This window comes from Gadus chalcogrammus, chromosome 11, assembly GCF_026213295.1.
Source record: "Gadus chalcogrammus isolate NIFS_2021 chromosome 11, NIFS_Gcha_1.0, whole genome shotgun sequence".
Lineage (NCBI taxonomy): Eukaryota > Metazoa > Chordata > Actinopteri > Gadiformes > Gadidae > Gadus > Gadus chalcogrammus.
Window position 1 is genome coordinate 2,071,326 of NC_079422.1, and position 24,884 is coordinate 2,096,209.

Genomic DNA, 24,884 nt, shown 5'->3' on the forward strand with positions numbered 1-24,884 from the left:
TAACAGTAGACCTGCAAAGCCTGGTGGAAGACTCCAGTCAGACACACTGAGTGCACGGGCATCCATGATGACATCCAATCCTTTCAGTAAGGCTGCATGAAATGATTGTAAAGAAAAAGTAGAGGTGAACATGAAACTCACACACATTTTAGAATGAGTGCTACTGTGTGAGTATCTTGGTAAGATCGGTAAAAACCTAACTGTCAAAACAGGCTTTGCAAGATGGTGGTTTGAGTGCGTTGGTTTAATGCTCTCTTTGTATCATTAAAGACACTTTCTAGTGTGCACTCAAAGGAATAGAGGGGCCTCAATCTGGTTCTCTTGGCGGTTACAGTACACTCTTTGTACCTTATCTCTCTTCTAGAAGGGGACTGGGAGAGAGACCCACGAGTGAGGGAACCCCTAGACTAGAAATTGGTCATGGAGGGGCGGTGTGATCCAGACCAACTGGCTGCCGCTTCCTGTGGGAAGAGAGAGTGGAACGTTTTTAAAGATATGAGGTCCCAGACATATTCTGATAGCAGCTAACTGACAGCATCTGGCGGGGGGGGGGAATTGTACTTGTCCTTCGAATCAAGAAAATATTACTTACTTACTAGTTATTTCTATCTATGTATTGCTATCACCAAATGTCTATCGGCCTATAGATCTGCTGTGCCAGTGCATTGAGCAAGTGAAAGAATGGATGTGCCGAAATTTCCTTCAACTAAATGAGGACAAAACAGTGATAATTGTATTTGGTTCTAAAACGGAAATACTTAAAGTAACCCAACACCTTCACTCTCTGTCCCTGAGAACCTAATCAAAGCCAGAAATCTAGGGGTTATCATGGATTCAGATTTACATTTCGACAGTCACATCAAATCAGTTACAAAATCGGCATATTATCCCCTTAAAAATGTAGCAAATTAGAGGGCTCATGTCCACCGAAGACTTACAAAAACTTGTACATGCCTTATTACTAGTAAGCTTGATTACTGTAGTGGTCTCCTTACAGGTCTCCCAAAACAAACTTTGAGGAAGCTTCAGCTTGTGTCAGAATGCTGCGCTAGAGTTCTAACAAAGACCAAAACATTTGAACATATTACACCAATTCTGAAATCGTTACATTGCTTCCTGTAGGTCAGTGAATTGATTTTAAATCATGTTGCTATCCTATAAATCCCTACATGGTTTAGGCCCAAATATTTAACTGATATGCTTCCACTACATAAGCCTTCTAGACCACTAAATTCCTCTGAGACCAATCTGTTAATTATCCCCAGAGTAAACACGAACATGGGAAATTAGGATTTAGTTACTATGCAACAAATAGCTGGAATAAACTCCAGAGGATTTAAGACTTGCCCAACTCTGAGCACCTTTAAAACAAGACTGAAGACTTTTATGTTGCTTTAGCTTTCTGCTAAATCTTAAATACATTGTACTTTCTAAAAAGCTTTTTTAACTTTGCCTTTATTTGCTATTTTAATACTAAAATGCCTTTTTAACTTTTTATTTTACCCATTTCTTTGCATTTTGTTTTCTTTTACTTATCTATTATTTATTTTATGACAATGTTTATATGTGAAGCACTTTGAGTCTGCCTTGTGTATGAAAAGTACTATATAATAAAGTTGCCTTGCCTTGCCTTATTTATCAAACCCAATTTTACAAAAGCTTATCATTTTACTAGAAGTTACCGTTAGCTAATAAGTAATATCTACTTGAAATGATCTATTACTATTTCAGTAATTATTTGTCATATCTTGTACTATACATGCAAGCCATGTAATCATTGAGTCATCTCACACTATTCCTGAAGCTGACAGAATGCAAAAGAGCAGAGCATATATTATATTATATATATTATTACATATATTATATTTGGCACAACAACAAAAAACGTATCTGTGGTCCATAACACCCTTCAGCCTGCTCCAGAGAGACAAACACACACACACACACACACACACACACACACACACACACACACACACACACACACACACACACACACACACACACACACCACACACACACACACACACCACTTGAAGAGAGGGATAGAGGCTATGAGGGATATGAAAAAGATTGAAGGAGGGGAGAGCGAGATAGAGGGAAGGCAGTGAAAGGCAGTGAAGGGATTGAAGAGGATGACATTAGTGACAGAAAAACAGAGGACAGGACATATGAATTCACAGAACTGTTTCTTACGTTACAGTCAACACCGTTTTAGCGTACTGCCACCCGCTGCTAATTGGAGGGCTGATCAATGGGAGGGCTGATCAATGGGAAGGAACCTTTTCTCCTGTCCATAAAAACTGGATCTATACATAAAGATCTATGTCTGACTCATGACCATTGTCTTCACAGAGGCTGAGGCTGCACTTTCGCACCACCCGGGGGCCATCGCCAATGGCAACATGAACTCCATGGGTCACATGATGGAGATGATGTCGTCACGTCAGGAGCAAGGGGTCCACCACCCCATGCACTCGCACCCCCACCAGCACATGCAGGCGCCTCCCCATGCCTACCAACAACATGGCCACCACCACCCAGGCCATGCCCACGGGCAGGCGTACACCATCAGCCCCAGGGTCACAACCCCATCACAGCTCCCACAACCACCAACTCCACCCCGGCCCCCCGCACCAGACCTCACCGCATGGTGCCATGCACTCCTCACAGGTAAGGCTCCTCCCCTCTTGATTGGTAGGGTCCCACCAGCACCTCACCACCATACCTCACGTCACTCACACTAGTGGCAGGCAGGAGGCCAAAGTTTTTCATGTCAATACATTTTCTATATTTAGATTTATAGTGTATATAAACTGTTGATATAATATATGTTTATGACATTAACAAAGTCTAACAATAATATTAAGCCTCCTTATGGACTATTAAGCAGCAGTAAAGCCCTTGTTGTCTCCCTCTTGTGCAGCCGACCACTTTCCTGGCGGCTGTCTGAAAGGTCAGCTCTCCCTTTCTGGTCTGTGGCCACGGGTCATAGGTAGGCTGTAAAGTCTCCAATATAAGGATTCTCCTGTGGAAAATATGTCCCCACCACACCCTGAGCCCACACACTAGGCCCCCACTATAAGGCCGCACCAACACAGGCTCAGACAGAGCTTTAAGGAATAGGGAAAATCAAAAGGGAAATATTTGAGAACAGTGTCAAGGTTATACGAGTTGTTGTCCTTTGCATCCTTTGAGATCCTCTATCCAACACAATGGGAGCAGGACTTGGGCATACCCCTGAGGAACATGTGGGATACTGTTACCAAAACACAACAGCCTTATCAAAATGGCAGGATATAATATTCTTCACATATTTTTTTTGCACAGGGCTTATACAACAGTTAGCAGATTAAAGAAAATGGACAAGTCCCTCTCCAATTTGTGTTGGCATGGTTGCGGAGAGGCAGGAACATTGATACATCTAATGTGGCAAAGCCCCTCAGTAAAGAGCTATTGGAAATTAAAGCGCTATTCTGAAAGTGAAAATACCACTCTGCCCACTTATTTGCTTTTAGGACAGTAGTGAGTCGAAAATATTGAGTCAACTCTTACTCAACGCATCATAGCATTAGCCTTTTTTCAACATTGGTTGCCTCAACATTGATAATAGGTTAAAGGACTTTATGGATCTCCTGTCAATGGACCGGGAACCATCAGTCCTCAATGAAATTGACTGTGGGGATGAAGGACCCTGGATCTTTATGAGACTTATTCTAGAAACTGGGAATTTAAATTAATTTATTGAATATATGGATCTGCTGTGGGGTCTATTTATGGAGATTTGTGATTTTTTCGTTTTTTTTGCTTATAGAAATAATAATTAAAAATAATAATAATAAAAAAGGGGAAAAGGTCCACGGTAGCATTTGTTTATAGTGTGTAGTTGTTTGGTTTTAATGCCCCTTGGTTAGGTGTTGGTCTATGTAAGTTAGCTGTGATTTTGCTGTGTCTGATAGTGGTGGTAAGCTCTGAGAGACCCAGGGCTAAGGTCTGTGATAAAATTATCTACAGTACTACTGCCGAGATATGAGCTGTAGGTGTATCTTCCATATTGTATCTTCATATCCGTATCTTCTCTCTCTCGCTCCTTTCTCTTTCGACAAAACGAATTATGATGAATTAAAAAATACATGAACCAATTGCTTCAACATTGACAATAGGTTAAAGGACTTTATGAGTCTCCTGTCAATTATAGAGGAACAGAATGACCAGTTAATGTATACATAGTGGTTTATTAGACAGCGTGAAGGTCACCCAGGAACCTCTCTCTGTATCTAGATGTCCCCTGCCGCCCAGCAGATGCAGCCCACCCAGACCATGCAGTCCCCGGCCTCGAGCGGCGGGCGGCGCCGGCGGGTGGTGGACGAGGACCCAGATGAACGCAGGCGGAAGTTCCTGGAGCGGAACCGGGCGGCGGCCACCAGGTGCCGGCAGAAGAGGAAAGTGTGGGTGATATCGCTGGAGAAGAAGGCAGAGGAGCTGACGCAGACCAACATGCAGCTCCAGGTAAAGACACCAACATGCTCACTCTAGGATATCAACTTGAACGTGACGCCAAATACAGACACATTCTGAAAGAATAAGAATATTTCAGTTTAGCGTTTTCTTACTTAGGAAACTTAAAGGGATTTACTATGAGTCAAGTACACACAGGGCCTGTTGATCAATGCTGTGATGTCTGACCAGAGATCACCTTGCATGTGTAGAATGAAGTCACCATGCTAAAGAGTGAGGTGACACAACTCAAGCAGCTTCTCCTCACCCACAAAGACTGTCCCATCACCAGCCTGCAGAAGGACTCCCAAGGCTATCTCAGTAAGGAGCTTGCTTCTCCCTTCCTCTCCCTCTCCTTCTTCCTCTCTCTCTCACACTCACTCTCACTCCCTTTATCTCTCTCACTCTTTCTTTTATTAATCTCAATCTTGCCCCTTCATTATTCTCACACAGACACACACACAAAAAAAACATATTATTGGAAAAGTTTGAGTCAATTTTCTTTCTCCTAAAAAGCAGGAACATCACGTTTGCGATCACACACTCGATATCAGAGACGCGTCAAACACAATCTATAAACTGTCGCCACACACACACACACACACACACACACGCACACACAAACACACACAAACACACTCTTACAGTGAAAGTACAACTCCCCTCCCTCAATAAATGCACATAGGTCTACGTTGAGTTAAGAAATCATTTCTAACAATCTAGAGTTAGATTAATCTCTGCTTCCCGGGACACATCCAGGGCCTTGCACAGCGGTGTGGAGCCCCAACCCTCCCTGGAGCGTGGGTCTGTAAGAAAGATGACCATCAGGTCTTCATTGATGGTCTAGTCTGTGTCACCTCCAATGTGTCCAGGCCGATTCAGAAATGTTTATGGAGTTGAATGAGTCACATTTCCATTTTTCTGTGCGATCCATCAAAGGTCTCTAATATAGCGCCAGCCAGAGGATTTATAGAAGAAAGTCGAGTGCGTAATTTGCACAGGGTGGTATGAATCAAACAAATGTCCTGCTATAAAGTAGTGCCATTGCCAGGCACATCATTTATGGTCTTGGATTGTTTTGATACTCATCTATTTGAAATATAATAGAATATAATGCACATGCAGGTACAAAACAACTCTACAATCCAAGTCTCTTACTCTCACACAAGCAGTTGGGCACACACATTGCACACAGCAAAAAATGCATCTCTCGCTCGCTCTCTCTCTCTCTCTCCGCCTCCCTCCCACTCCCCTGATCTCATGGTTTATGTTCCCAGGTCCGGAGAGCAGTCCTGCCAGCAGCCCGGCCCCAGTGTGTTCCCAGCAGCAGGTCATCCAGCACAACACCATCACCACCTCCACCACGACAGTCGGGGGCAGCGGTGTACACGGAGAGGCTAACCACCGCAGAGACATTCACCCCATCCACTAGAGGCCAAGGAGACTAGCAGAAGCCTATACCCCCAACCCAGATCTGCAAGGCCCGCCTCTCAGTACAGTTGCACAGTGCCTCATCCTCCATCAGCAACACTTCCTCAAGCCTGCAAGGAACTTGTTTATACAGTAGCTATATATTTTATAGAGCCCTCCCTATTAACAAACGTTTTAACTCCTCAATTAATCCCTTTTTATTTTCCTTTGTCTTTTCCATGTATTTGTTGTGTGTGGCCGTCCTTTTCCATATTGTATTTGTACAAGCGTAAAGGGGTTGTCCCGGTTAAAACCATGCATCATTAATGTAACCTTTGCGTGTATGTGTGTGTGTGTGTGTGGGTGTGTTGTACACATACTCTGGTACAAGCTGTGAGGTTGTAGTCATTGGACTATATGAAATCAGGGAAGTTAGCCTGGGAGAGTATTTCTCTGTCACCTGCCCCTTCCCTATTTTTCTCACTTTTTTTGTTTTATACAACCGATGTGAACAATAAGCCAGTTACTGAGGTGGAGAGATGGGTCAGAACATGTGTGTGTGTGCCCTTAGCAACAGTATATAGACTGTGTTTGACGAGTCTCTGATAACGTGCTCAGTGTGTGATCGTACACGTGATGTTCCTGCCTTTTTAGGAGAAAGAAATTTTACTCAAACTGTTGCCATAATGTTTCTAAGACTAGTTATATATATATATATATATATATATATATCAATAATATCTATATATTTAACCCATGGTGGTGTTGAGTGTTATGGAAAACACATCATATTTTGAAAAACAGTATATGGTCACAAGAGCAGAGCAATACGTACCAGTATTGATATGTGATATCGTATGTGATGATAATGATTATGAGTGAGTGTTTGAGTGCTTATGTGTGTAGGTGTGTGCGTGCGAGTGTGTGCATGCGTGTGTGCCCCTTAAGACTAGCGTGGTCTATCCAATCAGGGCTGAGAGGACCCACAGTCAGCTAGAACATAACTTTGATACCAGTTGGAAGCTCAGGGGTTAGGACAGCCCCCCCCTCCTTAGGACCAAGAGAAGGTTTAATGGACAAATCCTGTTTCCTTCATTAAAGGATCACATGCATTTGCCTTCAATTGCAGATAAAAATAAAATGCATTTTAAAGTTCCAGTATGTAACATTCCCGTGTGCTTGTGCTTGTACTCTCTTGTCTACATAATAGGCTTTGGTGGGGATGGAAGACGAAATTAACAATTGTAAAGAGTGTGAGTGTGATTAGATGTGTTGCCCGTGTTTTACTGTCTTTGAAGAGGTGCACTTCCTAGCTATACTTTCCAAAATGTCACAAGTTGCCTAAAATCTGTTTTAGAAATTATTTGTTTGCTTGCTAAAGGCAAGAAAAAATATTTTTTTCCTTTAAGATTACCTCACTTATGTCTCAAATTTCTAATTCATTTGATATTTATTTTCACAATGTCTTGTGATCAACAATGTTTAGCAATTGTTGACCTTGTCAGGGAAGTTCACTGCATTTGAATTAAAGTTAGGAAAGAAAAGTAGACACCCATTTCACATTGAATTCTTTCTTTATATAGTCCTCCCATCTCATCATGTTGGTTATAGTAGTGTAGTTCTAATATCCCCTTGCCTTTGGGCCATGAGATGGCGAACCAGCCTGCCGGCCAGCAGGAGCTTAGGGGTGCAGAAATGCTCTTGCTGATTTCACCGAGATCAGAGAGCTGTCTATGCACTTTGTCTTCTGCCAAGCCAGAGGTTAGAATAGCCATACGGTCTGAGTAGTTTGCATGTGATCTCCTCCCCCCATCCCCAGCCAGGATTTCACACACCCATGACATGTGTGTGGCATGGACGATACATACAAGGATGTCAAGTAGAGGCAGCGTTATTACCTAATTCGGAGCCTTTCACTTCAGAGTTAGATCAGCCTGCCCTTCAACTTTGAACTCAGCATCCATCAGTCAAAACGGGCCAGCCGCGCGCCGGATAACCCCCCCCCCCCCCCCACATCTCTGTCGTCCAGTATAAAGGAAAGCTTTTATGCGAACTGGACTGTAGTCAAGTATGTATATTAAACCGGTGTAACCTCAATTTCATATATCTCTTTAAATGTAACATAGCTTTTTGTAGCAATCTTATTATGCACTAAAAAAAAGCTTGCCTTATCTTGAGTTTAACTTAGATCCTTACAGCATTCCAACTAACCTCTTGCCATTGGAAATTGTGGCAATGAACTCTGAGATGCCTAAAAACTGGAATCATAGGAAGACCATTTTGAGATTCAGACTATCGTTTTTGATGTAGTTGCATCGATGGCTTTCGACCAAGGTTTGTGTGTAATGATGAAAGGGAGATATGGGGAGACGAAGAGTTAAGTATGAAGAGTGTAAGCGTGAATGTTATTACATATGTCATGCAAGAATAATTCATACAGTGTTCAATATAAATGTATAATTTTTTTAATCTAAACCCTATACATATTGTATAGAATGTGATTCATTTATTTTATCTTGTACATGTAAGGTAACCTTTCTTTTTTACGAAAATTGAGAAAATGCGTGCTACGTTTTTTGTAAATAATGTTTGCATAGCACTTGTTATCTACGTTGAGAAGTTCATTTCAGCTCCTAATATATTGTGTGATGAATTTATAAATCCTTTCTTGCCTATATAACTTTGGTACAGTACATTTCCTCTTGTTTTTTTTAACTGTACAGATGTTATGCGTCTTAGTAGCTACATTATGATATGGAAATAAGCACTTGTTCGGAACAGACATCTCCTTCAATAGAAGAGGATGGCAGGGCAAACCACACCTTTTCTTTTCAATAGAGCAACTACATGTGTGTTTATACAGTTTAAAAAGCACAGTTTTTGCTCCAGGTTACATGGATGTTTTTGCCAAAATGGTACAAACAATTACCAGTGGTATTCAATTTACAGAATCAATTCAACCTGCAATATGCCACCATTTTTTTTTTATGTAGTCATAATTTTTGTTCAACATAAAATACATGCAATTTTAATGTAGAGTATAAATCCCTTACACCCAAAACAATAGACCCAGGGGAGAGTCATTGTCTAAATGCACTGTGCAAACTAGGATTCCCAGGTCAGATAGTCCTGGTCTAAATGCACTTATGAAACAAAGAAAATTGCTGACCTAGAATCCAGAAATGTACAAACTGAAGAACATTAATTATCCAGTGCATCATTGTGGAGCAATTATATTCTTAATAAATGGGAAATGTTCCACCTTTTAGAATAAGCGTTTTAAAAAATAATGTGCCTGCACAGCCTTGCAAAAATAAGATCAATCAACATGTCAATTAACTGTCCGTAGTCAGGCGGCACGGAGTGGAGGCCTTTCAGCATCAACAGCCTCAGGCCAACCATTGGTGGACAAAAACCTGTCAATCATATCAAAGGATCTTTCTGGTTGGTCATAAGGCAGAATGTGTCCTCCCCACGAATGATCACCTGTGTGGCAAAATAAGCAACGTTTTTTTAATTGGCAGATTCAGAAATGTAACTAGCACAAATAACCACCAAATAATTAAAACTATAATTCTAGTCCCATGAGTTCTAATCACGGCCTCTTATGCTCACCTGGTAAAACTCCCCCACTTGTCTAACATAGCCGGCCACCTCCCGGTCCCCAGGCTGGAGCCTCCAGTGGAACCGAGGGGCCGTCCTGTACTCTGCGGCCCCCGTCCAGTTGACCGTCGGCAAGAAAGCGTTGAGTCAGCGGGGCGGCGACTATCACATCCAGCTGACCGTTGTACATCAACACCTGGTAGGAAAACAGTTTGGAATGGAGGTCAAATACAGCAGTGGTCTCAACGAAATTAATAAGAAAAGTAATCTGTCCATCTGTATTCTCATTTTAAATCGTATTTCAATCGTTTGTGGCGATCCCTTGACCCACTTGGTCACTAACGAGAACCAACTCCCGACCTACAGTTTGAAAACAGTCTGTTCTTAATGACTCCCTAATGGGTGAATAATGAACAGGAGCCCCAACCCCTGTAGTTGTCCATCAGCTCTCCCAGCCAGGGTTTGATGCTCTTCATGACGTCTTGCAGCAGGTGCTTCTCCACCTCAGAGCCATCATGGAAGCTCAGGTTCCCCACGTGGATGGAGAGCGAACCTTTGGCAGCGTAACAAAGGGGAGAAGTATTCCTGGTCCTCGGGCTCCTGCAGCAGCGACACAATCATCAGAGAGGAGACACTTATTAAGAGTGCTGACCCCATGAAAATAAGAGAACATAGATTGGCTTTGGAACACCTGTACCTGACACAACATGTAGTTGAAGTAGTTTGTACAGCCAGTTACATTCTGGAAATAGGAGGGGTAGGGCTCCAGGTCACCATTCAGCAAGCTGTCAAACACCTAATGTGGTCATAGAAATAATTTTGGATCAACAAAATGACATTTTTTGACCACGAAAACTTAACCAATGATTCCAGACACAAGGTACTACCTTGAAGGCCTCCAGCCACTTCTGCTGCTGGATGAGCTGAGTGCCTCTGGAGGTCTGCTCCTCCACGTACTGCTTCTGGAGCTCATCCACCAGCCCTGTCTGGTAGAGGAACTCTGCATAGCCACCCAACATCTGGGAGGGACACATAAAGAGAGAGAGACTGTCAAGAGAGGAGCAAAGCCCAATCCATCTAAGAAACGTATTTACTGAGTTATTTATAAAATACGCAATCATACTCGTACAGTGTTGTGCCTGAACGCGTTCATTGAACGATAGTTCATGAACTTGTTCATATTTTGGGCGAACATAAACTGAACGTCTGTATTACTGCCTGATGAACGGAACTCGTTCATTCTGGTGTCTGTGAACATCACGCTCACTCGGTTAACTTCCTCAATAGGGGGATTATTTGTCAATCAACATGGCGGATGCGCACGCAGAATGATCGGCAAAAGAAAATTTGTTTGACCGGTTGCCATGGTTATCTCCCTGTAGTTAATTTGCAGTTGCGGTGTTGTCAGCTTATGGTTACATTAAACTGTAATCAGAAAAAGCTGTTATATGCTATGGACCCTATAGTATCTGTGGTATAAAGGCTGGGACAAATTTCAAAATTATAAATATGTACACTTTGTTGAAAGTATAGACCGTTGCGATTCCCATTGAACGAATGGCGCGGTGATTATTCTTCAAAACGAGAGCTTGTAAATTGTGAAAATGAATTAAACTGTAATCAGACAAAGCGGTTATATGCTATAGACCCTAGAGTATCTGTGGTATAAAAGGCTGGGACGAATTTAAAATTATAAATATGTACACTTTGTTGAAAGTATAGACCGTCGCGATTCCATTGAAACGAATGGCGCGGTGATTATTCTTCAAAACGAGAGCTTGTAAATTGTGGAAAAATGAATTAAATTGTAATCAGACGGAAGGAGGTTATATGCTATAGACCCTAGAGCAGGGGTGCCCAACCTTTTTTGACCCAAGATCTACTTTTCAAGTAGCCAACCTCCCGAGATCTACCAGCCTAGTGTCAACATTGCAAACCTACCTTCAAGCGGGGGGGGGGGGGGGGGGGGGGGGGGGGGCGTTGTATCGTGAACCTACGGACTTTGGTGGGGGTTTCATTCCGTCTGCGCATGGCATTTTTCCAACAATAATCAATAATCTTCCTCCCACTCAGGGTGAAAATGGTAGGTCTTAGCTCGTTTCCCCTCAGCCATGCCAACGTTTAGGAGTGCGTAACTACTGTTGACGGCTTTAAACTGCTGTTGACAGCGCATGCGCTACCGTGCGTTTATGTCCCGCGCAAATTGTATTTTATTTAAAAAAATATATATATATAAAAATATATATTCTTCACCCCTCGCGGTCGACTTGGGATCTGTCGGCGGTCTACTGGTAGACCGCGATCGACTGGTTGGGCACCCCTGCCCTATAGTATCTGTGGTATACAGGCTGGGACGAATTTCGAATTATAAATATGTAAAATCCATAACGTTAGCTCTCTGGCTCGATTAGCGGACTAGAATACCTCCTTGAATCATTGCTTGTGGCCGGAAACGGAAAGGGGGGCTGTTTACGTTTGGTTGTAGTCACTTTGCTTGGTTCTCCATCCCAACAGTAGGGCTAGAATCGAGGCGAAAATAATACAACCAAACGTGAACATCCCCCTCTTCCGTTCCGGCCAAAGAGCATGAGTCTTCAACAGAAATCAATGGGATTTACAAAATGCGCTAAATTTTTCTAATAAAACACGATATAAACTGTATTTCGCTACGATACTTGATTCACGATATTTGATACTCTATTTAATCCTAGACAAACCAGAAAGGGGGCTCAATTTTCAAAATGCCGGAAATAAATAATAGCTCCACAGCAATATATTGAAAAAAAGAACTATGAACTAGTTAATTTTTGGAACTGTGAACTTCAGTTCAGAATTATGAATTATGAACGTTGAACTGAACTAGTTCATTTAAAAATGTGTGAACTGAACTTTGAACTAGTTCACGTTCTACGTGAACTTTCCCAACACTGCTCGTACAACTGAAGGCTGAGCTTTTCTAAATATGGTGAATGATAAGTATGATCAGCATACCAGCTCCGGATCACAGAGGCCGTCCCGATGGCCATGCCCTTGAGGTTAATCTTAACCTTGGCAATGGGATTGTGTTTATGGATGTAGTAACTAATGGCTGGAACATACTTCCCGGCATAAGACTGAGAGGGAAAAGACATTAAGATGGGTTAAAAGCACAAGGGTTTGTTTCAGTCCTAAACACTGTTTGATTACCGTAGTTGTTCAATGTGGATTGACGTTTTGTTCTTGTTAATCTCTGATATTTATTATTGGCTTAATATTTTAATCTTACCTCTCCAGTAGCATAGAAAGTCATTAGGCCTGGTACTCGGGAAAGAGCTGAAAGAATTGATGTCAACGCACTGGACCGAAGAACAGAACAGAATCAACGGTTAGCCGTTCCAACATTGGGAACTAGTTAGTGCTAGTGTTACCCATCCAAACATAGGAACTAGTTAGTTGCTACCTGTCCAAAGATAAGAACTAGTTGGTGCTAGTGTTACCCGTCCAAACGTAAGAACTAGTTAGTGCTACCCGTCCAATCACAAGAAATAGTTAGTGCTAGTGTTACCTGTCCAAAAAGAAGAACTAGCCAGTGTTACCCGTCCAAACACATTAACTAGTTCGTGCTAATGTTACCTGTCCAACTTAAGAAATAGTTTGTGTTATTGTTATCTTAGCCTGGAGAACATCCTGATTGTGTGACCTTCTTTTTTGATACACAGATCAGTCCTGGCCTCTAGCCGCCCTCGACAGACAAACTACTTCAGCCAATCAGAGACCAAACCCTTGGCTGTGCAAACTGGTTGTTGTTAATAGTTAGCATATTTATATACTTACTGTACTTTTGGCTGTGTTGACTCTCCTAATGTCACTATTACCGCTCACGGCTTAGATTTGACCTCTTCAATGACGACGTATAGTCCCTCATTGGCCCCCATTACATCATTAACTATGACGTAGACCCTCATTGGCTCCCATTACATCATTAACTACGACGTAGACCCTCATTGGCACCCATTACATCGTTAGCTACAACAGTCCCTCATTGGCTCCTAGTACATCATTAACTACGACAGTCCTTCATTTGCTCCCATTACCATCGGGACTTCAGCAAATCAATGTGGGCAGCTAGAGGGCCAGACTGAAACGTGAGACCAAAACAGAATGTGAGGTCACATGATCAGAATGGTCTCCAGTGCAATGTGTGTATTAACCAATGTAAGTCGCTTTGGATAAAAGCGTCTGCTAAATGCCCTACTTGTAATTGTTACCTGTACAGATCTCTGCCAACATCATCTTGGTTCTGCGCAAACCCTTTGTCGTCATCAGTAAAACTGAACCCTGTTCCAACCTGATCCAAAAGCAATTCATTCTCAATAACCTCATATTGTATACCAAAAGAGAAGGTTGAATACATACCATACAAAATAGTAAATAAACGCTATGCATGGAATAGACCTACTTGATAAAAGGCTTTCTATAAAGCCATTAGAAGCCACACTTACTGGATTATCAATGTAAACAACAGAGTATCTGGAGGTCCATGGATAATCACGGAAACTCGCTGAGAACAAAGAATAGATTACACTTCTGGAACAGGAAACAATTCATGAAGTGTGAACAGTAACTAAACCCTATCCTTACCAGTCATATTCTTGTTCACTAGGTAGGGTCCATGTTCTACGAAGAGCCCAAACATGGAGGTGCCGCCTGGGCCGCCCTGCAGCCACAGCAGCACAGGGCCGTCTCGGGCCGCTCCTGGGGTACAGATCAGAATTAGGATCCATCACCACCTGGTGGTCACTCTGTATTGTGGGAAAGCCCAATGAACCAAAAGACATTTCAACATTGAACTCTATAAACAACAGAGGAGGGGCCTCTTGAGACCATCCAGATACTCTCGCTCTCGTTTTACAAATGAATATCAATCTCCACAGGAAACCAGAATTTGAACTTGTGAAATCTGGATGGTCTCACAAGGCCAACAAAGCGCGGACACAATAGCCAATAAAGGAACAATTTGGAAAGTGCATTCTTTATCTTCAATTTCACAAAAGATTGAATCCATCAAAAACGAAAAAATGAATATTATCCTACAACAAGAATTATCAAATTACAAATAAATAAATTAGGATAGACGAATTAATGAAGCCTATATGAATGAAGGCTTACACTTTTTTAAAGTGCACAAGAAATTGAGTTTGGGATAAAATTATCAAGCCATCTGCAAGAAAGCACAGCAATACACCTGACGGTCACATTTACAAATGTGTTGACCAACTGCAATAGTTCTGAAACTAAACCTACTACTAATCACTCATGAAGAAATGGTACATTTAAAAGAATAAATATCAATGATCTTGAAGTCCGCCAAATTCATCCTTGATAAAGCAATGCTCATAACATACAATCTATAGTGACTGAGTGATGAAAGAAGAAAACAGTTACTATTTCATAGTAGATGTTTTCTTACTAACTTTAAACCATACATAGCATCAAACATCACTTTAACATCACAGCATGAAAAATACAACATATGCCATTAATCAATGTGTGGAAGGGTAAGCCCAACATGTGACCCAACACTCCCTACGAATTAAAACAGTAAGGTGGATTGCATTATTGGGTGTCAAGCAGCGATTGCTGCGAGACAACCTATTATTATGCTGCCATGGGAGTCTATGGCAGCCCATAGAACGCCTTGGTCAAAAGTTGTGAAATTTTGCACACTGATTCAGGACAGTTATATGATCCCATTAACAAATTTGGGGTCGCTAGCTCATGAGCTCTAGCGCCACCAACAGGTCAAAGTTGGACATGCATTCATGTTTATACTTTTGACCCATTCATCCAATAACCACAAACAAGGTATCATTTTTCTAATTCAAAACCGTTCGGGCCGTGACAGCCAATCAAACTTGACGGCGAAGTAAGCCGGTTCTTCAGCAACTCTTTAAAGGGACACTATGTAATATTTTAAGTAATTTATTACCTCAAATCAACGTATTCATTCATAAATAAGTCCTCATTGGTTGTAAAATTATCTCTGCCACAAAATCTCACTTATCCTCCTGCGCGAAAGGGACACCCAAACAATTTGACGACCTTTGACCTCAGGGAGACGTCAAACAACGATGACTTTACTTTGCCATTCCGCCTACTTACAATATAAACTGCAATTCTTACTGGATTAGATTGCTTCATGAACAACCTCAAGAACGAATGCTTGTTAACATTGTGTCTGTTAGGGATATTGCTCCTAATACACCCCTAATGTATTCGTGTCATTTGTTCTGTCAGGCAGACGATAATGCGCCCTAACCACTGAGGTAGGGTCCTTTTTCCATTTTGTAAACATTGGCTTTGCGTTTCCATCTAAAAGGGTGATGCAAATCTTTAGATAGTTTCGCAAAAAAGTAATTCGAATTAGGTGCGTTTCCATCAAGTGGTTGGAGCGGAATAGTTGCACATTGATGTCGGCAGGGTTGCTATGGCCGGTCGTTATGCGGAAATCGGAAAGACTGTCAGTCACGTGTTCAAAGTTCGCTACGTCACGCTGATTCGCAAAATGTGTTTCCATCTCCCATTTTGCGAATTACTGTTTCGCATTTCTCAAAACCACCTCAAGCGAGCGGATAAACTTTTTTGCGAAATTAGAGGATTTTGATTGCGAATTTTTGGTGATTCCATCAACGTTTACTGATTCGATACTTCAAAGTTTGCATTAAATTAGGGGGATGGAAACGCACCTATTGACGCGTACTCGAATAATGCTCTAGTTCATTCCACCCGGCTCGTTATTACCGATAACCAAAGGGTCGTCATGTAGCCACCTAGCCTAGCCGATTACGTCTGACAGCAGAATTGGTTTATAGAGTCCTGCTTGACACCCCACATTGCTGCTCGCGCTATACTTATTGCATGTTATTCTTTACCTGCAGGTTTTGAACAAATGTGCACGATCCATGCATTCCCTTATCTCAGCTCGCATATTCATTTCTGTTTTTTGTTCAACATTTGATTTTAGACAAGTTTGCAATTCACCCTCACTTTTTAGGATTTCAGAGGAACTATATGAGCCAGTACACAGTATTACTTGGAGCTTATGATCTGTTCAATCGAACCTTGGCAGGGGAAGAACCAGAAGTAGAGATTGCTGTTGTACTTCTGGTGACAGTGAGGTACCCAGCATAACCTCTTCCAGCTTGGCACCCGGGTAAGGGTTCCTACCAGACTCAGTTTTCCTGGTGGAGAACCATTATACAGATCAGACTGATGCACATTACAAACCATAGGCTCAGTGCTTCGCATTTTCACACATGCGGACCATTTAAACTTTCGGGGCGATGTCTACTTCCCAGACCAGCCGCCGACGCCTCCCGATCACTTTACATGGTTATTTTTTACTTTTACATCGCCTTCACTTGACTGTCAATGTGTAAATGACGTACCTTCATCGATAGCACCCTTTTCCAAATAAGGGGTGAGAAACAGAGGTTCACCAGGGTCTGCTCCTTCATGGCTCTTGCTGACACGGAGGTTTTTTCGGCAGAAGAAGCCGGAGCAGCCCCGAGAATGACATGACTTCAGGACGGCCCACAGCAAAAGAACAACGAGCGTTTCTCTAAGCATTCTGCCAAAAAAAAAAAGGGTTCTGGATATCGAATACAAAGACTTTAATACATGGAACAATGTAGAAGCTACATTTGATTAAAAAACACTCGGATCAAACGCACTCTTCATGCAGCAGTCGTGAGGCTGATTGTATCGAATACAATTAAAGCTCTTCTTCCCTTCACATTAATGTGCGTGTTCAGTCGCAACTGTGGATCCAGTCACATGACCAGGAGTGTGGATTCAGTCACATGACCAGGACTGTGGCTTTAGTCACATGACCAGGACTGTCGATTAAGTCACATGACCAACTTTTATGTTCACTTATGTTCCCTTTATTTTTGACGGTTCTGATCCCGTTTACCGAATAATGTATTTTTGTACAAGTAAAACATAACAAACAAATGATGTGTTAAATTATTATGAATTATGCTTTACGTTTAAAGTAGTCATACTGCAACGCATGTCTCGTTGTTTATGTTTGCATAGCTACGAAAAATCGATGATAAAAAGTAAAGGCCTAAATACTCCGGCGCCGAAGCGGCGCGTCAAAAAGTCTGCCCCCATTATTCCGGATGTACTAGCCCACACCGGCGCCGACGCGACTTTCCGTCTCGTAAACGGTCGTTGCCATTTGAAACGGTCGATGCCATTTCCGACCATGTCCGATTGCGTCCGCTCTCCGATCTTGAATTCCGAATGCTTCGTGAACGGAATTAAAGCATGGCGGACATAGAGGAGCCAGGACCTGCAGCAGGTCAATTGGAGTCAGTTAAAAACAGCACAGGGTGGAATGTTTTTTTCCGCTCAGTTGCCGTGAGTAATTATGAAACTATCTATGCCAGTCATACATAATGATTGATTGAATAGAGGAGACCTGGGACAGTTGCAACACTTTTTGCTATAATGGCTCTTTTGCTTAGCAACCATTTGAATTTAAGGGATGATATTTGAATAAAATAAACTTACATCTGTCAGCTATTCATCAATAAAATTTAAGGATGATTACCTTAAGTACATTATTCACAGTTGGCCTTTGAATGTAAGATGCCAACAGCAACTGACCCGTAAAGACACCCATGATAAAAACTGATATGCTCGGATATAAATAACAATAATCGGGTTAAATAACTTCACATGGTGTGTCTGGTGTGTTTCCAGCATTCGTAGTGTTGATCAGCAGAGATATAGTCCGCCAAGACGTTGAGGTTGCTTAGCAACCAGAGACTCTGTCCATGCAAGTGAACGGAGCGTTCCCTCTTCGTCATAACTATCAAACCAAACATCCTTCACATTCACAGAGCGAACATTATGAAAGTAAAATGCACATTTCTCGCTAAAAATGTTTCCATAAAAGCATTTAATGGCGTAACTATGTTACTATTTCCACACAGAATAAAGAAAGATGTCGGCCGTATGCTTCTGTCCAAGCTCACTACTCTCTGCCAGTGACGTCGGGTCAAGCTCAATGCTGATTGGGCAACGAGGCTAATCAATTCAAGATTGGAGAGCGGACGCAATCGGACATGGTCGGAAATGGCATCGACCGTTTCAAATGGCAACGACCGTTTACGAGACGGAAAATTGCGGCGCCGACCATGGACATAATAAAGGATGGACCACGGACTGGAAATGGCCACCCATTCATTCCCATGTCCCAATTCATAGGACGCATCCTTCGAAGGTTGCATTCGAAGGATGCGTCGACGCCGATTGCGTCACAGATTCCCTCCCAAGATTCATTGCGCACTCAATCAATGGAGATGGCGGAGAATGGCGATTTAAGTTCTGCATTTAAATGTAAGTATTTGGTTTCTAGTCACTCGAGTATTTAACAATATAAATGTTAAAAAAAACAATGGCCCTTAAAACTTTTTTCATTAAAGTAATAGGCAATATAAGTAAGGTAACGTTACAGTTAGTGACGCTGTAACGTTAACTAAGAACACCCGTTAAGCCCTATAGTTTCAAATTTATGAGGTCAAAATGGTTATATTTACCGAAATTGTGGCGATTATATCGATAATTTGCTATTCTGTAACGTTGGATAAATGGACCAACGCGAACACAGGTTGTGGACCCTGGTTTCAGACCGTAACGGACGTTGGGATTGATTACACAGTTAACTTGGTTATTTTGCTATTTAGCTGCTTTTGTTTGGTAGTGTGAAGCAAAACTAATTCTAACATTTGGTTTTGGTTTAGGGAGCCAGCAGCATACTGCTCGATTTATTATATTGAGGGGAGAACGATGAGCTGTTCACCGGGGTGAAATACTCAGCAAGTGTGGCTTGGGGGTAAAGAAACAATCGTTTATTTATATCGTAAGTTAGTTTATAAAAATTATTATAGGCCATTTATATATCTACATTTGACCATCTTGTAAAGGTTAGTTAAATTAGCCCTCATTAAACAGCAGGACAGATACAACATCCCCAGAAATCGTTTACTACGATGTCCTATTGTGGGTTATTAAAGAAAGAAAGACAAAAAAAGTCACAGCTCGCATCAGTACTACAGCACTACACAGCAAATTTTAAATCGACATTTTTACACTGAAAGAGTTAAATGCAACACTTTCAGGGTGTATATATGGGGACCACCACAAAAGTGTTAATTTGACACTTTCATTAGTGTAATAAACTACAACACTAACAAAGTGATAAAATGTCACACTTTAAGAGTTCCTCAGGAACACCAAGCCGGAATCATTTACTCCAGCTTATTGTTATTTCTTTCCCTAAATTTAACTCCAAAAGTGTTATTTTTAAACACCAGTTTATTGTTATCTTTCCTTTATTATCAACTCCAAAAGTGTTATTTTTAAACACCAGTTTATTGTTACCTTTCCTTTATTATCAACTCCAAAAGTGTTATTTTTAAACACCAGTTTATTGTTATTTCCTTTGATATCAACTCCAAAAGTGTTATTTTTTAACATTTCACCCAGTGTCAAATTGACAATATAGGTGTTGTTTTTACTTTATATTACAAAATGTTAGTTGGTCTTTTCCATATGAACCTGAACAAAAATACTTACTAGAAATGCATTATATTAGACTTTTTTTAATCTCATCTGACAAAATCGCACCATGACTCATCTTACAAAATTCAGCAGCAACTCCATCTTACAAAATGCAGCAGTCAGGTACAATATAAAACAATGCGTCACAGCCATAGGACATCTGCAGGTCGAAAGGCTTGTGATGCTGCAAATCATCTCGATTTACAATGTACATATGGTCAATTTCCCAACTTGAAAGGCATGGAGATGCTCAACATACACAGAATTTAACCCAATAAGAACAAAATGTGTAGCCTCTTTTTTTAGGATTATTAAAACAATTTAACCAAACAATGGCATTTCTTCCTCAACATCTACACACACAGCAGATCCTATGTGATAGTCAATGCCGTCACATTTCACCCATGCAGTAGAAGATACAGTAGAGGACCTATCGAGTTGAAAATATTCACAGACCAGCTCTTCTTCATCTAATTCACTTAAAGGGGCCCTATTATGCCCTTTTTTACTGTTCATTATTTAATTTGTTTGACCTCATAGAATTGATTTACAAAAATAAAGGGTTGTCTAGCACATAATTTTTTCTCATACTTCATGAGTATTACAACCCCTATGTGAAACACCCTGTTGCTTAGAATTTTGAGGCATTTAGAATCTTGGTGCTGACAGGGTGCTGATGTCTCTTCAGGGACTCTGTCACTCTGTCTATGGCTTCAGTGCTACCTTACCAATTTGAGCCTGAGTTGGACCCCGAAAGCGATAATGGAGCAGACGACGCTAATGACGAGCGCGATTTTAGTCATAGAATGGACCAGGACATTTCACAGTGGTAAGTTTTGTTTATGCTATTATACACACACGCGATTTATCATGTATTTAGCGTAGCTTTTCAGACTTAGCTTGCGGCTAGTAGACTACTCGTACTCTTCAAGGGTCCGTAACAAGCTTTTATGTCCCGACATGGCATATTTGACTACTTTTGTCCATCAAAATACACCGTTATAACTTATAACATCTCTACTACCTAGGTGCAACTGTGGGAATTGTGCCACTATGCCCAACGAAGTGAAGAACGTCTGCTGTAGAGTAATCCCAAAGGTAAAACTGATGAGCTTTAGGCTAAGCTAGTTTGTTGAGAACGATGTCATGTAATCTATCATCTTCGGAGGATGGGTATATATATATTATATATATATATATATAATATATATGTATATGTATATGTATGTGTATGTGTATATCTATATATGTGTATATATATATGTGTATATGTATATATATATATACATATTATATATAATATCCTCAGAAGATGAGTAGCCTACCACTATCATCACAAAACCTTATAATTAACTTCTAGTAAACTATATTGCATGTTTAGATCATCTCTACCATATAACAACAGTAATCAGTTCACTTGTAATGGAAAACGAGTAATCTCATCATTCTCACCTGTTTGCTGTAGTTCCAGCCAACTGTACCATGTTTGTTATGTGAATTCATTAGTGATAACATTTTTTGTAAATAACAATCCTATTCGAATAGATGTTGCTTCAGCAATACCAGTTACGAGAAATCTCACCTGTTCACTGTTGTCTCAGCCATGCGTTTACAATAGCAATCATTGTTATGTAGAACTAATCAGTGATTTCATTTTTTTTTTCAATAAAAGTATGACTGGAAAACAGATGTTGCTTCCTGAATCTGTATTGTCCTATGCAGTGATGTTTACTCAGTGATGTCAAGGTCACTTTACACAGTAGTTATTTTGTCTTATTGTATTTATTAGGTACTAAGATGAATGAGCCAAGTGCCAGAATCAATAACCTGCATGACACAACATGCACACAAACACATACAGTCTACAAAATATCTACTATATCTACAAGTATGATTATGGACCTGTGAGGCACACAACAGATGAAGAGTAAGTCATTTTGGCTGTAAGCTCCCACTAAACAAAACCAAAGCAATATTATACTATTAATATTATTATGTGATTTGAATCAATTTACCATTAAAAGAAAAACAAACTATAAGGCCGCGAGCTACGGGGCCACCGTGCACCATCACCTCCTAACGAAGCCAACTATTTTTTTATGTTGAGCATGGTCAGACCATTCAAAAAGAGTTGGTTTCGTTTGGAGGTGGGGGCTGCACAGTAAGGCCCAGTATAGGCCCAGCCTATTAGAGGTTATTGTTGAAAACAGTTTAACAGAAAGTTCCGCTCCTTGTCCCTTAGGCGTTACAGGCATCTTGCCTATCGCAGCTTTGTAAGCTGGTGTTGGGGATATTTAGGACATAGTTGTCAGGTCGTCATCCCGTCATGTGTGGTGCAGCGGATATGGCAGCAGTTCCCATCTGGTGACTTCGTAGGCTTCAGACCACCTCTTGATTGAAGCGGGAGACGTGACGGGCAACCAGCTCAGCCTTGGGAGTGTGTGTATATTCTGCTGAAAGGTCTGGAGGGATGGGGATAGTCTTCATTTCCTCTTCAAATGATGTTGGGTCCTCAAAAACCTCCATGAGCAGCCTCATGAGGTCATGTACATAGTCTGGAAGATATAGCATTAACATACTAATGAATGTAGCCATAACAATCTGTAAACTGATGTGTGTGTGTTTAAAGATTATATTTTACAAACTTACTGAATGTTGGATCTGTTTTCTCGGCCTTCACAACACCTTCCCCATTCTTCGCCTGCCCTTCAGAAGTCGTAGCTTGCTCCTGTGATGCATTTTCATTGTGGTGCATTGATGCTAGATACAACTTATGGTAAAAAAAAAGCACCGCCATTAAACAACACAGAGTGTGCCTGACAATCATTCCAATCAATGGCTTTCACAATTACGAGATGGTGTAAATTATTACCTGCACAACCAACAGTCTCACTCCCTACTCGTCAAATGTGTGACGCATGGCCAAGGATCCCTGGCGTCAATTTCCGACGAAAAATGGGTACCTTTTTCGTCGTTTTTCAACGCCAGATAGACATTCATGTTAATCCCTCACCGTCGGATATAGACGAAAGGAAATCAATGTCTATCAACGGTGATGCCGTCACGTTATGCAACTATTGTCGATTGATTTGTTTGACAGATTCACCATTAAACGTGTTTCTGATGACATTTCTAGTGAGAAATGTACTTTTTCCTTGAATAATCTTCAGTCAGTGAATGTGTATGATCTTTATTAATCTTTATTGTCTGAATGGGAAATGCAATATTATAGGATCGATTCACCGTTAAACGTGTTTCTAATAACATTTCTAGCGAGAAATATACTTTTTACTTGCATAATCTTCAGTCCGTGATTGTGTCTGATCTTTAGTTTTATAGTTATTAGGAAGATTTAATCGTCTCGTTCGCATGTTTCAACGACGTCAGGTTGCTAGGGACGCTGCTTTCGCTAAACTAGCAGCTCACGTGTTTCCTGCGTTTGTGTTATTAAACCGTTACTTTATGTAACTTTTAATGATATTGTAATAACCACAGGCGAAGTAAGCTTGATAGCAGGTTTATTGGATTCCACAATCGGACAGGCAGGCACAGCTCCACTGGAAAACTACAACAACCAAAACTCCCGCCCGGAAGGAAACCCCCGGAACCCCCTCTCAGAAGGCCCGCCCCTACCTCCCAAACCCTGTGACGTGAAACACGTTTATCTGAGAGCCAACCCAGTCGCCAAAAGCATACGTTGACAGTGTACGTTTTCGTGAACACTGGATTACGTCGCATTTCAACATAAAATGGCGTGTTAGCACGCACGCACACACTGTGGTATCCCGGTGCTCGGTTGAGCCGGAATCCACGGACAAAACTCGCTCGGCATTGGGGTTAAAGCCATTTCAGGCATTTATTTCAGACAATCAACTTAAATCAATCACACAGGAAGGAGTCGCGGTCTCTAGGGCCTCCGTGGGCCTCTAGGCTCTCTCGCTGCCACGAGCCCTTCCTTCCGGCACCCGAACCCAGCTGTGCTGTGCTGTGCCTCCTTTTTAAAATGGCTCCTCCGCTTTCGGCCAGGTGTCCCCCAATCACCCTGATTGGGGAGCCGAAAGGGCTGCTCTTCGTCGCCGGCTGGTGGGTGGGGGTGGTACACCCCGTCCTCCACGGTACCCCGGGCCTGTCCAGGCCGAGGCTTCCGTGGCGGGATGCCACGGGCCTCGGCCTGGACAGGCCCGGGGTACCGTGGAGGACGGGGTGTACCACCCCCACCCACCAGCCGGCGACGAAGAGCAGCCCTTTCGGCTCCCCAATCAGGGTGATTGGGGGACACCTGGCCGAAAGCGGAGGAGCCATTTTAAAAAGGAGGCACAGCACAGCACAGCTGGGTTCGGGTGCCGGAAGGAAGGGCTCGTGGCAGCGAGAGAGCCTAGAGGCCCACGGAGGCCCTAGAGACCGCGACTCCTTCCTTGTGTGATTGATTTAAGTTGATTGTCTGAAATAAATGCCTGAAATGGCTTTAACCCCAATGCCGAGCGAGTTTTGTCCGTGGATTCCGGCTCAACCGAGCACCGGGATACCACAGTGTGTGCGTGCGTGCTAACACGCCATTTTATGTTGAAATGCGACGTAATCCAGTGTTCACGAAAACGTACACTGTCAACGTATGCTTTGGCGACTGGGTTGGCTCTCAGATAAACGTGTTTTCACGTCACAGGGTTTGGGAGGTAGGGGGCGGGCCTTCTGAGAGGGGGTTTCCTGGGGTTTCCTTCCGGGCGGGAGTTTTGGGTTGTTGTAGTTTTCGCAGTGAGCTG

At 41.9% G+C, this 24,884-nt stretch overlaps 1 protein-coding gene and 1 pseudogene across 1 annotated transcript; one reads left to right on the top strand and one right to left on the bottom strand.

Moving 5' to 3' along the window:
- Nucleotides 1-2,605: 2,605 nt before the first annotated feature.
- On the top strand, nt 2,606-6,008 carry LOC130391458 (cyclic AMP-responsive element-binding protein 5-like). Its single transcript, XM_056601606.1, has 4 exons — nt 2,606-2,673; nt 4,282-4,509; nt 4,710-4,818; nt 5,775-6,008. Exons 1-4 carry the CDS (start codon nt 2,659-2,661, stop codon nt 5,927-5,929), a joined length of 507 nt encoding a protein of 168 aa, XP_056457581.1. The 5' UTR covers nt 2,606-2,658; the 3' UTR covers nt 5,930-6,008.
- A 3,536-nt stretch (nt 6,009-9,544) lies between these two features.
- On the bottom strand, nt 9,545-15,833 carry LOC130391617 (probable serine carboxypeptidase CPVL; annotated as a pseudogene).
- Nucleotides 15,834-24,884: the final 9,051 nt, after the last annotated feature.

Bases quoted from the DNA above. Each gene is read 5' to 3' on its own strand.
- LOC130391458 (XM_056601606.1), top strand. The intron at 4,510-4,709 runs GTAAAGACACCA...TTGCATGTGTAG, and splicing joins AGACCAACATGCAGCTCCAG to AATGAAGTCACCATGCTAAA. The intron at 4,819-5,774 runs GTAAGGAGCTTG...TTATGTTCCCAG, and splicing joins GGACTCCCAAGGCTATCTCA to GTCCGGAGAGCAGTCCTGCC.